The sequence below is a fragment of the Colius striatus genome, chromosome Z, assembly GCF_028858725.1.
Source record: "Colius striatus isolate bColStr4 chromosome Z, bColStr4.1.hap1, whole genome shotgun sequence".
In the NCBI taxonomy this organism is placed as follows: domain Eukaryota; kingdom Metazoa; phylum Chordata; class Aves; order Coliiformes; family Coliidae; genus Colius; species Colius striatus.
The window spans coordinates 6,159,386-6,171,544 of record NC_084790.1 but is presented as its reverse complement, the minus strand read 5'-3'; the positions used below and the strand labels follow the sequence as shown (position 1 = coordinate 6,171,544).

At 52.4% G+C, this 12,159-nt stretch overlaps 1 protein-coding gene across 3 annotated transcripts in view; it reads left to right on the top strand.

Moving 5' to 3' along the window:
• The window catches only part of LOC104558794 (KAT8 regulatory NSL complex subunit 1-like), a 104,386-nt gene extending 94,958 nt beyond the window's left edge, over window positions 1–9,428 (top strand). For 2 of the 3 annotated variants that reach the window (XM_062017760.1, XM_062017759.1), the window contains exons 8-15: window positions 268–453; window positions 871–1,032; window positions 1,366–1,517; window positions 2,733–2,851; window positions 4,090–4,147; window positions 5,375–5,487; window positions 8,014–8,260; window positions 9,093–9,428. In XM_062017760.1, coding sequence (XP_061873744.1) covers window positions 268–453; window positions 871–1,032; window positions 1,366–1,517; window positions 2,733–2,851; window positions 4,090–4,147; window positions 5,375–5,487; window positions 8,014–8,260; window positions 9,093–9,341 — 1,286 coding nt within the window. In that variant the 3' untranslated portion in view covers window positions 9,342–9,428. The remainder of the gene's footprint in view (window positions 1–267; window positions 454–870; window positions 1,033–1,365; window positions 1,518–2,732; window positions 2,852–4,089; window positions 4,148–5,374; window positions 5,488–8,013; window positions 8,261–9,092) is intronic. The other variant, XM_062017761.1, reaches the window with a different exon arrangement.
• Window positions 9,429–12,159: the final 2,731 nt, after the last annotated feature.

Genomic DNA, 12,159 nt, shown 5'->3' with positions numbered 1-12,159 from the left:
GAACTAGGTGGACCTGCTTTAGCAGGGGTTTGGACCAGATGATCTTTATAGATCCCTTCCAACCCCTACCATTCTGTAATTCTGTCCTAACATTGTACATCCTCCCTGAAAGTGAGGAAGGCACAGGCAGGCCTGGGTTTTACAGTCCATGCCTGTCTGTGTGTCGAGGGCTGTTCTTCCAGGGGCACTGGGAGAGGATTATGGTACTGCAGCCTTCTGGTGCATAATTCAGGTAATTTGAATGCTATGTTTCGTATCCCTCTGCAGATGTGCCCACGAGCCTGCACTTCCAGAGTATGTTGAAATCTCAGTGGCAGAATAAACCCTATGAGAAGATTAAACCTCCCAAAAAGCTGTCTCTCAAGCACAGAGCCCCCATGCCTACCAGCAGCCTGTCTGACCCTGCTCGCAAGGACCGCCATAAGCTGGTGAATTCATTCTTCACTGCAGCCAGTAAGTGTCCCCTCTCTCTGCCTCTGCCACGTGCAGAAATACTGTCTAGTTTTGTACCCAAAAGCCACGTATTCTGGGAGGAGAGAAAAGGAGAATACCCTTCAAATTCATCTCTCAGGGATGAGACCATGATACTGCAGACCAGGGCTGAAGGTGAAGGGTATGCAGGTTGTGAAGTTCAGGCTGCTTGCAGTTCATAGCAACCTCTTCCTGTTCAGTCAGACCATGCTCACGTGAGCATGGGCAGTCCTGCAGTTCATTCTGCCCTGAGCACATCTCTCCAGCACCCTGATGGTGTGGTTCAGCCCAACCTGTCTGGATTTGTGGAGCTGGTAAACTCTGCCTGAGTCTCCTGTGCCAACAGAAAGAGAGGTGAAAACAGACGTTTCATAGCTCTTTCTCTGTTCCCCTCTTCAGAGCGCTCACATCAAAAAATCCACCCAGACAAGGCACACAGGCCGCCTTTAGACGATTTTACGGCCGTGTCCAAGGCCGAGAGAGCGCCAGAGCGCTCGCTTGTCCAGCCTCCTGCCTATGACAAAAAGCGATTGCGAGACTGCTCATCTGAGAGGAGTGAAGGTAGGCTCCCACAGCCAGGTCTCTCGGGGGGAGCTTGGGCTTTGCTGCATATCCAGCCTCTCTCCCCCTTCAGCTTCAGAGCAGGGGGAACTCACTGCTTCTGGGCTGTGTTGCCACTGCAGAAATACCTCGGGTGCTCTAACTGCTTCTTCCCCCAGGGCCTCTCAAGCTGACAGATGCCATCAGAAGGTGCTTCTCTTTCATGCAAAGTGCTCCTCAGTACTGGCAGTTTCTGGTGCACACAGTCCTTTCCTATCCACTACTGTCTCCTTTTGTTTGGGAGTGGCTTTTTTGCTGATGTCATCTTCATTTTCTCCCACCCTCCTTGTGTAGTGTTGAAGCATCACACAGACGTCAGTGGCCCGAGCTACTTGTCAGCAGCTGCGACCCCAACACCTCACAGCCCTATAGCGCGGCAACTGTCAACCTCCTCGGAAGGCTCTGCTCCTGCTAGCACGAGTTCACAGGGCACCTCCAGCGCAGCTGTAAGTATCTAATGCCTTTCTGGAGAGGTTTCTGAGCTCAGCTCCATCATGAGGTCTCAGCTAGGCAGCAGTTCGGGCATCTTAAGCTTGAGAATGCTTAGTATTTCTCTTACCATGGTATGGTGCTGGAGTCCAGTCTTTGGGCTCCAGGGTCCAGCTCCTGGACTCAAGCATCCCTGTCTGGCACAGATTTGTATGTACTTCCCAACTAGTGGGTCAGGCCTCACTGTTGACAGTGACATGTTGGGATTTCCTTGCTTCTGTGGCAATAGTTCCCCACCTGCTCCATCCTCATCCAGCTTCACACAAGTCCTGGGTTTTGGCCGTGGCAGGTCCCTGGCAGTTGGGTTCCCACATGTGTTTACACTAAAAACAACAAGGATCAAAGGAGATGGAGAACGTGACAAATTGCAGGTGTTAGGAAGTTGGGCTGTTTGCATATGAAGCCAATCCATGAGGATTCATGTCACTGTACCGACGATGCTGCTGTCACAGGCTTGGGGGAGGCTTTTGGGTAGACAGATGGTAAGAGAGCACCCAGCATCCAACCAGGTTTAAATAGCTAAGTGTGGAATTTATTTCTGTCTTAGAAAATCTATTCCAGTCAGAAGCACCATACAGATGGAAGGAAGCTCTCAGGCTTTTAGTATAGCTGTCAAAACCCAAGATGAACTCCTGTCTGACTGCTTCACATCCCTCCTCTGTCACAGTGTCACCTGTGGTGTGTGAAAACCCCTGCAGGGACATGAGCAGAGAGGCTGTTTCCAAACAGCGTGGTTCTTCCCTCTTTCCTGGTGGTCTCGTCACCTTCTTTCCCTTGGCAGCAGGGAATTCAATTACATGTGAGACTTTTCTTCTCACTGGATCAGTTTCTCAACGGGATCAATTTCCTGATCCACCTGGCTGTGCAGCAGCTGGTGCTAGTGTAGAGGTGGTGGATGAAGCCCAGCAGCCCTTGCTCATCTTGCTTCAGTGCCTGTGGAGCCACCACAGCCCTTGCCCTTGTTTGTACCCTCCAGACTAAGGGTTTTTGTTTGAGAAAAGGACTTTCCACCAAGCAATAGGTGAACTCCATTCTAATGGGAATTACTTTTTGGTTCAGGAGTCTCCATAGGTCATACAAGGTCATTTTGTAATGAGGCCTTTTTCCATCAGTGACCTGACATGACAAAACCTGTAACCCTTCTTCACGTGGTTCTTGTCTTTATGTTACAGCAGCCAAGGAGGAGGAGAGGTGAAAGTTCATTTGATATTAACAACATTGTCATCCCAATGTCTGTTGCTGCAACGACTCGTGTGGAGAAACTGCAGTACAAAGAGATCCTCACACCCAGGTACACGCCTGAGGGATTCCTAGGTGCCAGGCTTTTGCTGGGCAACTGTGTCATCAGAGGTTCAGCTCTGGCCTAGGGCTTTGCTTCCAAGGGCTGATGATACTAGTGAGGAAAGGGGCTTTCTTCTTCCTTGGAAATAAGGGAAGGTTTGGAAAACTTCTGATCATACTTTTGATGGAGACTCGCCAAGTTAGGGAGTATGTTATCTCAGTGTCTCTCATGCATGAAAGCCAGCTGTCCTGATCGGGTCTGTTTGTACAATCTAAAGTCATGTTGGTTGTCCTCTGTGCTGCTGCAAAGCTGCTGAGTATGTTGGTCCATGTGGTTTCCCAGCTCTGCTCTTGTCACATGTCTGGGACAGGTGGTGGGTGCCTGGGCTGGGCTAACGCTGCAGTGCAGTCTGGCAATTGTGTTGGGTCACACCAGCCAGGAGAAGCACTTCCATGCCTGGGCAGTAGGAAGAATTGGAAGTCTCTTCTGCCCAAACTGTGTGCAAGGAGGTATGAACTGTCAGTCCTTGTTCAGGTTAGCACCATGGATGAAATCAGTTCCTGGTTTTCACACCTCAGTATGCTGACATGCTGCAGCACTGGTGCAGCTTCTTCATCCACACTGCCCAGTTCCCAGTCCTTCTTTTCCCTCCCGGTTTTCCAAGTCTCTTTCTACCTCCTGGTCCTAGAAGATATTCCCAAGCCCCTTTCAGAGGGGAACAGGGGGGAAGCCTGTTGCTGAGCTAGAACAGGAGGAAATGCTCCAGCATCTGCACTACTACCCCTGCCCTTGGCAGACTTCAGCCATGCTGCCAGAGCAGTGCCAGGAGCTGGGCAGGGAGGCAAAGGGGAACAGCTGCAGCAGCAGGTAGCTGGTTGCAGCAGCAGGTAGCTGGTTGCAGCAGCAGGTGGCTGGTTGCAGCAAGAGGTGGCTGGTAGCCTCCCTCTCTATCCCACACCCTCCTAATGTGGAAGGATGTCTCGGCCTGAGTGTGACACCACTGCAAAAAGATGTGGTCAAGATAGAGCAGGCTGACAGGACAAGGGAAGAATCCTTGTCTGATACCAAAGGAGGTATTTGGTAGACAAATGTGGCTGCTTGGCTAAAACCTGAGCCAAAGTGTGTTGCTCATTGTGGCAGGCTTGTATTTTTTCCTTCCCAGAGCACAATGCTGGTGCATGCAGGGCGTGTTCTGTGGTGCTTGTCTGTGCCTGTGATTGACTACCCTCTGATGTTGTGTGTTGCAGCTGGCGTGAAGTGGATATCAGTGCTCTGAAAGCAAACCCGGATGAAGACAATGAGGAGGTAAGAGAGTTTTGTTTCTCAGTTGGTGTGGGATGCAGTTAGCAGCAGCTGAGCAGTGTCCACGGAGGACACTGGAAGGGAATGGGTGCAGCGACCACAGCAGGGATGTGCAGAGTCTCTTCTGGTTTTGCAACAAAATGGCACCATTGGCCTCGCCAAAGCCAGCCTGGTGTTGGTTGCTTTCAGGAAAGGCATGATAAGGCAGAAGTTGGATTAGCTGGCTGGGAACAGCTGTGTCTGAGCTCTTGATTGCTGTCAAGAGACCTCTCTGGGCAACAGTCTTTTTATGGAATAGTCTAATCAAGAGATCGTGACCAGTCGTGCTGCTACAGTTATTATTTTAGCTAAACTGACAGTGATGGTATTTCCTTAAACCTCGGGGTGAGTGCTTTCCTTCTGGGGTAAGTGGCTTTCCTTAGATTTTCAATTCTTAGTCTCTTCCTAAATAGTGCAGACTGAGTGTAACAAGGTGTTCTTGCACTCACAAATAGAATCATAGCATCGTTACAGTTGGAAGAGACCTTCAAGGTCATCAGGTCCAACCACTGCCCTCACACTGCCAAGCCCATCACTAAATGAGCCCATGTCCCTCAGCACCTCAGCTATGTGGTTTTTAAATATCTCCAGGGATGGTGACTCCACCAACCCTCTGGGCAGCCCATTCCAATGCTTAACAACCCTCTAGGTGAAAAACTTCTCCCTAATGTCCAATCTAAACCTGCCCTAGTGCAACTTGAGGTGGTTTCCTTGTGTCCTATCATTCATCACTGGAGAAAATAGATAACTCCAGGGAGTTGTAGAGAATGCTCATGTCTCCCCTCAGCCTCCTCCAGGCTGAACACCCCTAGCTTCCTCAGCCACAGACCCTTCACCAGCTTCATTGCTCGTCTCTGGACACACTTCAGCACCTCAATGTCCTTCGTGTAGTGAGGGTCCCAGAACTGCATGCAGTACTCAAAGTGTGGCCTCGCCAGTGCCCAGTACGAGGGGACAATCACCTCCTTGGTCCTGCTGGTCACACTGTTTCTGATAGAGGCCGGGATGCCATTGGCCTTCCCGGCCACACGCTGCTGGCTCATGTTCAGCCACTGTTGACAGGAGCTGCCTCCCTCTAGACATAAACACTTCTCTAAATTCATGCTGTAGCTAATGCTGGAAAAACTCTACATAGGTGAGTGTTCCATTCAAGAAAGCTCTGACCAAAGCCTGTACGTCTTCCCTTTCCAGATCGAGGACTTGTCTGATTCGGCCTTTGCTGCTCGGCACGGCAAATGTGAAGAGATGGAGCGGGCCCGGTGGCTTTGGAGCACGAGCATGCCCCCACAGCGGCGGGGCAGCAGGTACAGGGCACAGGGCCTGCCTGCACGCTGCCCCAGCACCGCCTCGCGGCTGGGACGGGCTGCCCCAGAGCAGCACGAGGGTGCAGCGGGGTTCTCTAGGCCTGCCAGAGTGGGACGTTCTTGAGAGCAGGTTGTGGAGGCATCATTCAATTGGCTGGTCTGTAAAAGTGGTTAAGAGCTGGTATCAGAGTGTTTGATCACCATCTGACAGAACAGCTCGAGGAGCCCCTGTAGGAGTGGGTGTTGCCTTGCGTAGGTGAGGGTGAAGTTACACACCAGTTAAGTTGCGGACAACCAACTTCTGCATCGTCTGTTTGGATTCTGCTTTCTCAAGCTCTTTCGGTGCTCTGGAAGTGTGTAGGCTGGTGTGCCAGCTCAGGAGGCCAGAGAAAGCTAAAGGGCTGAGCTGAGTACCCTTCCTGCAGGACCCCAGAGCAGCGGTTGGTCCCAGCGTTACGCTGCTGGTCGTGTCTCTGCTTGACGGCTTCAGCAGTGCCCATTCTCTGCTCCATTTACATACCTGTCTTTTCTCTCATCACGGGACATTTGATTCCCTTCCTGCGGTTTCTTTTTGTGGGTGGGGATCTAAAACCATACACAGCTTCCAGCTGTTGATGTCATCATAAATCTGCAGAAGGAGATATGTGCTCTCCTCTATTTGCTTTCCAGTGCTTTGCTTGGTATCAGACTGCTCCATCCTTGAGCAGAAACACTTGCTGAACTACAGCTGCAGACATGCACCCAGTCCTCCCAATCTGGTTGTGGTTTCAGTTTATCCCTGTCAGGTGTGTGCCATTGTACAAGGTTATTTCTGCAAGAGCTGCAAATGCAAAGGTGGCCTTTGTCAACCTCCATTTGCACTGCTGCTGCTGCCTGGTTTCATCTGCAGACGCCCTTCCTGCTGACAGTGGAGTGTGGGACCTTCTGGTGTCTTTGCAAACTTCAGTCAGTTTCTCACATCTGATAGCACTTCACTGTAACTTTGTTTCTTTTAAAGACCATCTGGTAAGGGTAGGTTAAGTTGAGGTCCTGGTTAAGTTGAGGTCCTGGTTTAGTTGTTGAGGTTTGTCTCATAGGTTTGGAAATGCCGCTGGGAAAGGGCTTCTGGAGGTCTCTGGTCCAACCTCCTGCAGGACTGCTGCCAGCAGGAGACCAGCTTGGCTATGGCTTTGTCTGGCCATGGTGTGAGCGCTTCCAAGGATGGAGATTCCCCCAGAGCTGAGGCCAGTGTTCCCAGTGCAGCTCCCCAGCAGGGAGAGTTGGGGATGTAAGTGTCCCTGCTGCATTCGCTACGTTCCTCAGCACAACCAGGGATGTGGTTTGCTGCATTTGTGCTGAGGGTGACTTGACCAGGTTCAGCTTGGTGTTCACCATGTCCCAAGCTCCTCCTCAGCAGGATCTTTGCTCAGCCCTTCAGTTCCCATCCCAGGGTTTTACTCTCTGGCTGTTTTAGTCTTTCTTCAGGACTTGTTGGAGCCCCTCAGGGCCTGGTAACTTCTTGTTGCTGTGATTCAGACAGTACCTTGCTTCTTGCGTGTGGAATATCTGGGCCAGGTAATACCAGTAAACAGTGGGGTAAACTGACTTAGTTTCTCTTAAATGTTACTCACTTAGGCCCTGCTTCAGCAGTTCTGCTGAGTGTGTTGTGCTCCCTCCTCATGTAGGTAACAGACTGGGTTTTTTTTCCTGCAGCAGCTTTTTAATTGCATCTTGATTCACCACATTGACTCTATCTTGCTGCAGGTGTAGCTGTTCTGTTAGTCTAACTGGGGCTACGTTTGTAGGTCATGATGATTGTTTTGGCCAAGGTAGATTTTGGAATCTGATCCTTGACGGTCCTTGCTTGCCTCTTGGTGGTGCAGTTCATCTTGTAGAGTTGCACACAGGGGTGGAGACTCCAGTTAAGCTCTGTTTGCAGCCTGTGGGTGTTCTATCTGGGAATCTTTTTATATGCTCAAACTTTCTTAATTCTTCATTTAAATCTGAAATCTAGGGGTTTTACAGTGCTCCTCCTACACCCAGCTGTTGAACTTGCTGTGTTTTCAGCGTTACTGGTTCACTGCTTGTGGTTCTGGAGCTGCCTGGTGTCACAGGGGCTGTGGATGGTGGAAACACTCAGAGAGGCCAATTTTTGTAGAATCATTATGGTTGCAAAAGAGCTTTAAGATCATCAAGTCCAGCCACTGAAGTATTAAAGTATTGTGAAGTATCTGGTTTCATAGGGTGGCTTTTCGTGGTGTTCCTGCACCACAGGAGATGTGTGGGATATGTAACCCAAGGAGAGCAGCGTCAGTGATGCAAAGCTGCATCGAGGCAGTGGAGCTGGGGTAGAGATGAGCCTGGATGGGTTCAACCTCTGGGCTGCAGCACTCCCTGCTGTGTATGCCAAGTCCCCACAGCTGCTACCAAGGAGGGGGCACTGGGAGGGGTCGTAGGGTGGCATCAGGAGGCAGCATCCTGGGCCCGTGCGTTGGTGGGAGTGCAGCTGGGACTGAAACCTGGCTCTGTAATGTGTTCCTACATCAGGTCTTACAGATCGACGGACGGACGGACGACCCCCCAGCTGGGGAACCCCTCAACTCCCCAGCCAGCGTCCCCCGAGGTGGGCAACTGCCACTCGCATTCGGAGCTGTCCCACAGCCACTCGCCACGCAGCCCCATCAGCCCGGAGCTGCTGTCTGCGCCCCTCACGCCCCTCTCCCGGGACTCCATGCGGCTCCTGTCCAGCGAGGACACGCGTTGCTCCACGCCTGAGGCCGGCCCTGATGAGCAGGTGAGTGCTGCCTCTGGCTCTGGCCGTGGGCTCGACCGGTGGGAAAATCCAGGCGCTGCCTGTTGCTGCAGCGACTGCAGCAGATGCATCGAATCATAGAGTCATTTCGGTTGGAAAAGACCTTTAAGGTCATGGAGTCCACTCCCTGCCCTCACAGCACCCAGCCCACCACTAACCCATGGCCCTCAGCACCTCAGCTCCATGGCTTTGCAGCAGCTCCAGGGCTGGGGACTCCCCCAGCTCCCTGGGCAGCCTGGCACAGGGGCTGACAGCCCTCTCAGGTAAAAAGCTCTGCCTCAGCTCCAATCTCACCCTCCCCTGTTGTCACTTGAGGCCGTTTCCTCTTGTCCTATCATCACTTGTTACTTAGGAGAAGAGATTGACCCCCCACCTCACTACACAGCCTCCTGTCATGGAGCTGTAGAGAGTGCTCATGTGTCCTCTCAGCTCTCTCCAGGCTCAACACCCCCATTCCCTCAGCTGCTCCCCAGCACCTTTGTGCTCCAGCCCCTTCCCCAGCTCCGGTGCCTAGCTCTGGGCACGCTCCTCAGTGTCCTTCTTGTAGTGAGGGGCCCACAACTGAACACAGTATTTGTAGAGGTAAATCTGACTTGTCTGTCTCCTCCCCCTTGCCGTGGGGAGGCAGGCTGGTAACCTACCAGTGGGCAGTTCCACCGTAGTGCTGTGCCAGCTGTGGCGCAGAGCCCGTGTCCTTGGCAGAGGCAGCAGGATGCTCCGCCAGCGGCCGCTTCAGCCGCAGTCGCACAGGGAGAGGGGAGCAGAAGGGCTTTTTCCAGAGGAGTTTCCACAGCCTGGTGTCTCTTCCCTTTAGGCCGTGCAGCCCTGGGAGCGACGCACCTTCCCTCTCCCGTACGACCCCAGGACAGAGTGCGAGGACCAATCCGACCCCCAAGACCGGTTGTCGCGCTGCACCCGGCGCACGTCGGGCAGTAAATCCTCTCGGGAGACCGATGGCACTTCTGCTTTGCCCACCCTGGCCAGCCTCAAGAGCCGACCCCCGCTGGGGACGCCCCCCTCCCTCCCTGCCCCCGCAGCAGTTCAGCGGCCAGCGCACAGATAGAGACGTGTGGGAAGACATGAGCAAAACCAACACACAGAACTAACTCTTGGCATTAAAGCTTCCAAAAATCTGCGTTTGATATTCAAACATCCTGCCGGGAATTTTCACAGTTTTTAGTGAATTTAAGGAGTTTAGAAACTGTTGGTTTTTTTGGGGTTTATTTTTTTCTCCCTGTTTGTTTGGTTTTGGTTGGTTTTTGGTTTTTCTTTTCTTTCTCTCTTTCTTTCTTCTCCATGTTTCCTTGTCACACGAATGAGAGCCCCCAGATTCCTCCCAGCAGAGTGAAGCCTTGGGAGGGGAGCAGCCCGCAAGACCCCCTTCCCTCTTTCCTCCACTCCCCTCTTAGGTGTATAAAACTAGAGCACAGGATTTAGCTGACTAGCAGACTTTGGGGATAGTTTTTCTCAAGCAAAAGGGTGTCTTTTTCTCTTAGCCTGCTACCCCTCCCTCCCTGAAAGGTTTTAGTGGAGTGAAATTAGTGGTGAAAAGTGATGTCTTGGGATTGCAACCTGCACTAGCTGTCTGTCTGTCCTCACGTGCAGAGTGCCCACCCTGCACTTCCACCCTACAGCATTTTCCTCCCCTGGGTTATAGTTCCAGGTGACTCTGTCCCCCAGCCCCGATCTCCCCTCTGCCCCCGGGGCCACCCGCCACCTCCTCCTTCTTTCTCCTCTACTTTGGGAGCAGCCATTTGCTGTGCTGAAGGTCTGACTGCCCTGTCACGGGGAAAAGGAAGGACCTTTACAGCTGCTTCAGGCACAGCTGTGCATGTGTGGGAGGTTTCGGCAGCAGCCTGAGTGTTTCCCCTGGGTGGGAGGTGGGGAGAGTCCCCAGCCGGGCGCAGCCGCTTGATGCAGGAGCAGAAGTCTTCAGGGACGCCCTTTGTGCCGTGGCCGAGCTCAGCAGCAGCTTTCAGCTGGGAACACGGGCCCATGGCCTGCGCTTCAGCTCTGCCCTCACGTGTGTCACCAGCCCCACGTCCGTGTCCTTCGTCCCCTGTCCACGTCATGTGTGTCCCCGTTGGGTTGGGAAGTTGTGGTGAGGGCAGCTCTGGGCCACAGCAGGAAGGAGCAGCAGAGGCAGTGGTGGCTGGCAGCTGAGGCACCGGGGTTGATCTCAGAGAAGAGGAGCTAAGGGAGGGCAGAGGCCAGTGCCACTGCTTCGCGCCACTCCCACACACGGCCCGAGGACAGGGGCCAGTTGTATTTCATTTCCCAGTCGTTGGTCTGATGTTCCACCTCCTGATGGGGATGCTGGTTTTGGAACCGAGTTTGCTGTTGTTCCTGCCCTTGCCTGACCCCTCTGCCCCCGCAGTGGCTCCCGGGCCCCCGTGCACCGTTCCGACCCGAAGCGCTCGTCCATCCCCACGGTGTGGCCAGTGGTCCCTGCCCCATTGCTAGCATCGTGCCTGTCTTAAGTATAATCACACCACCAAAAAAGGAAAAAAAAAGGAAAAAAAACCACAAAGGACATTTCTTTCTTTCTTTCTTTCTTTCTTTTCCCCCCCATTTTGTAATCGTAAATAAATAGTAGCTAAACTGCTTAATGGTTGGGGTTTTCACAGTTTTCAACATTATCCAGTGGTTTTGGTTCTGTTCTAGTTTAAAGGATTCGTCATCATTTCTTTAGAAGAAGCAACAAACCACAACAGTGCTTACCATATCCCTCTGCATAAGTGCTTTTCTATTTATAAGGTTGAAAATTCTGAATAACCCTTTTAGCATTATTAAAAAAAGAAAAACACAAAAAAAACACCTCCCACAACAAAAAAAAAAAACACAAAAGAAAAAAAAAACACACCACACCCACCCCACCTTGTATTTTGTAAATATTTTCTTTTCCTGCTTTGAGCTGTGTCATGTCCTTGTTATATAGAAATGCTTTTCTTCCGAGAAGCTGATCTTTGTTAATGTCTTGATTCTGTTGGCAAAGCACGAACGTGCTTATAAAAAAAAAAAAAAAGAAGAAAAGATTAAAAAAAAAAAAATTAAAACAGAAGCCTCCTCTGCACGGTGTGTTTCTGGCAGGCTGGGCTGCTCCCACCCCATGTGCCACCGGCCTTTCTCCCCTCGGTAACGTTACAGTGAAAAGAGGAATTGCTCCGTGGGATCTCTGGAGCTGGGCTTTGCGCTGGGGTGAGGGGTGGAGCAGGGCCAAGGCCGGTGGCATCGCCATGGGCCCACGGAAAGCGAGTGCTGCAGAGCTCCGTTCGCCCAGTCCCACTCCCCCAGGTGGGCCAGGGCTTCATTTCACGTCTCCGGGGTTGGCTGGTTGCTGCTGCTCTGCACCCAGGTGCTGGTTTTGCCAGTTGCTGGCCCTGGTGGTGGCTTCTATGAATGTTGACAAGAGGCAAGTGATGGGAGGCTCGTTCCTTCAGTGCTCCCAAATGCCCAGACATGGGAATTACACTTCCTTCCTCATTGCCTGAGTGGGTGGGAAATGAAGAGGCACCTGGTCATTCTTAGCCAGATGAGTAGGAGGCAGCAACCTGGGCACCACTGGGCTGGTTGTAAGGAGTTAACAGGGGAGGAAGAATCCAATATGAAAAGCAAAAGGTGGTGCTGAGCTAGAAGCTGGACAAGGCAACCCAGGCCTGGGGAAAGTGTGGGGAAAAGGGCTTGTGCAGTTTGTGGGTGCTGGTAGCAGGGACCTTGGGCTGCTGAATGGCCACTGGGCCAAGGGCGGGAGGCAGGGCTGGCTGGTGCTGGGGCAAGGCTGGATGGGCACTGGGGCAGGGGCAAGAGGCAGAGCGGTTGTGCAACAGCCGGTGAGCAGCCCCAGTGCTGTGGGGGCCAAGCTGCTGCCAGTCTCACTCTGC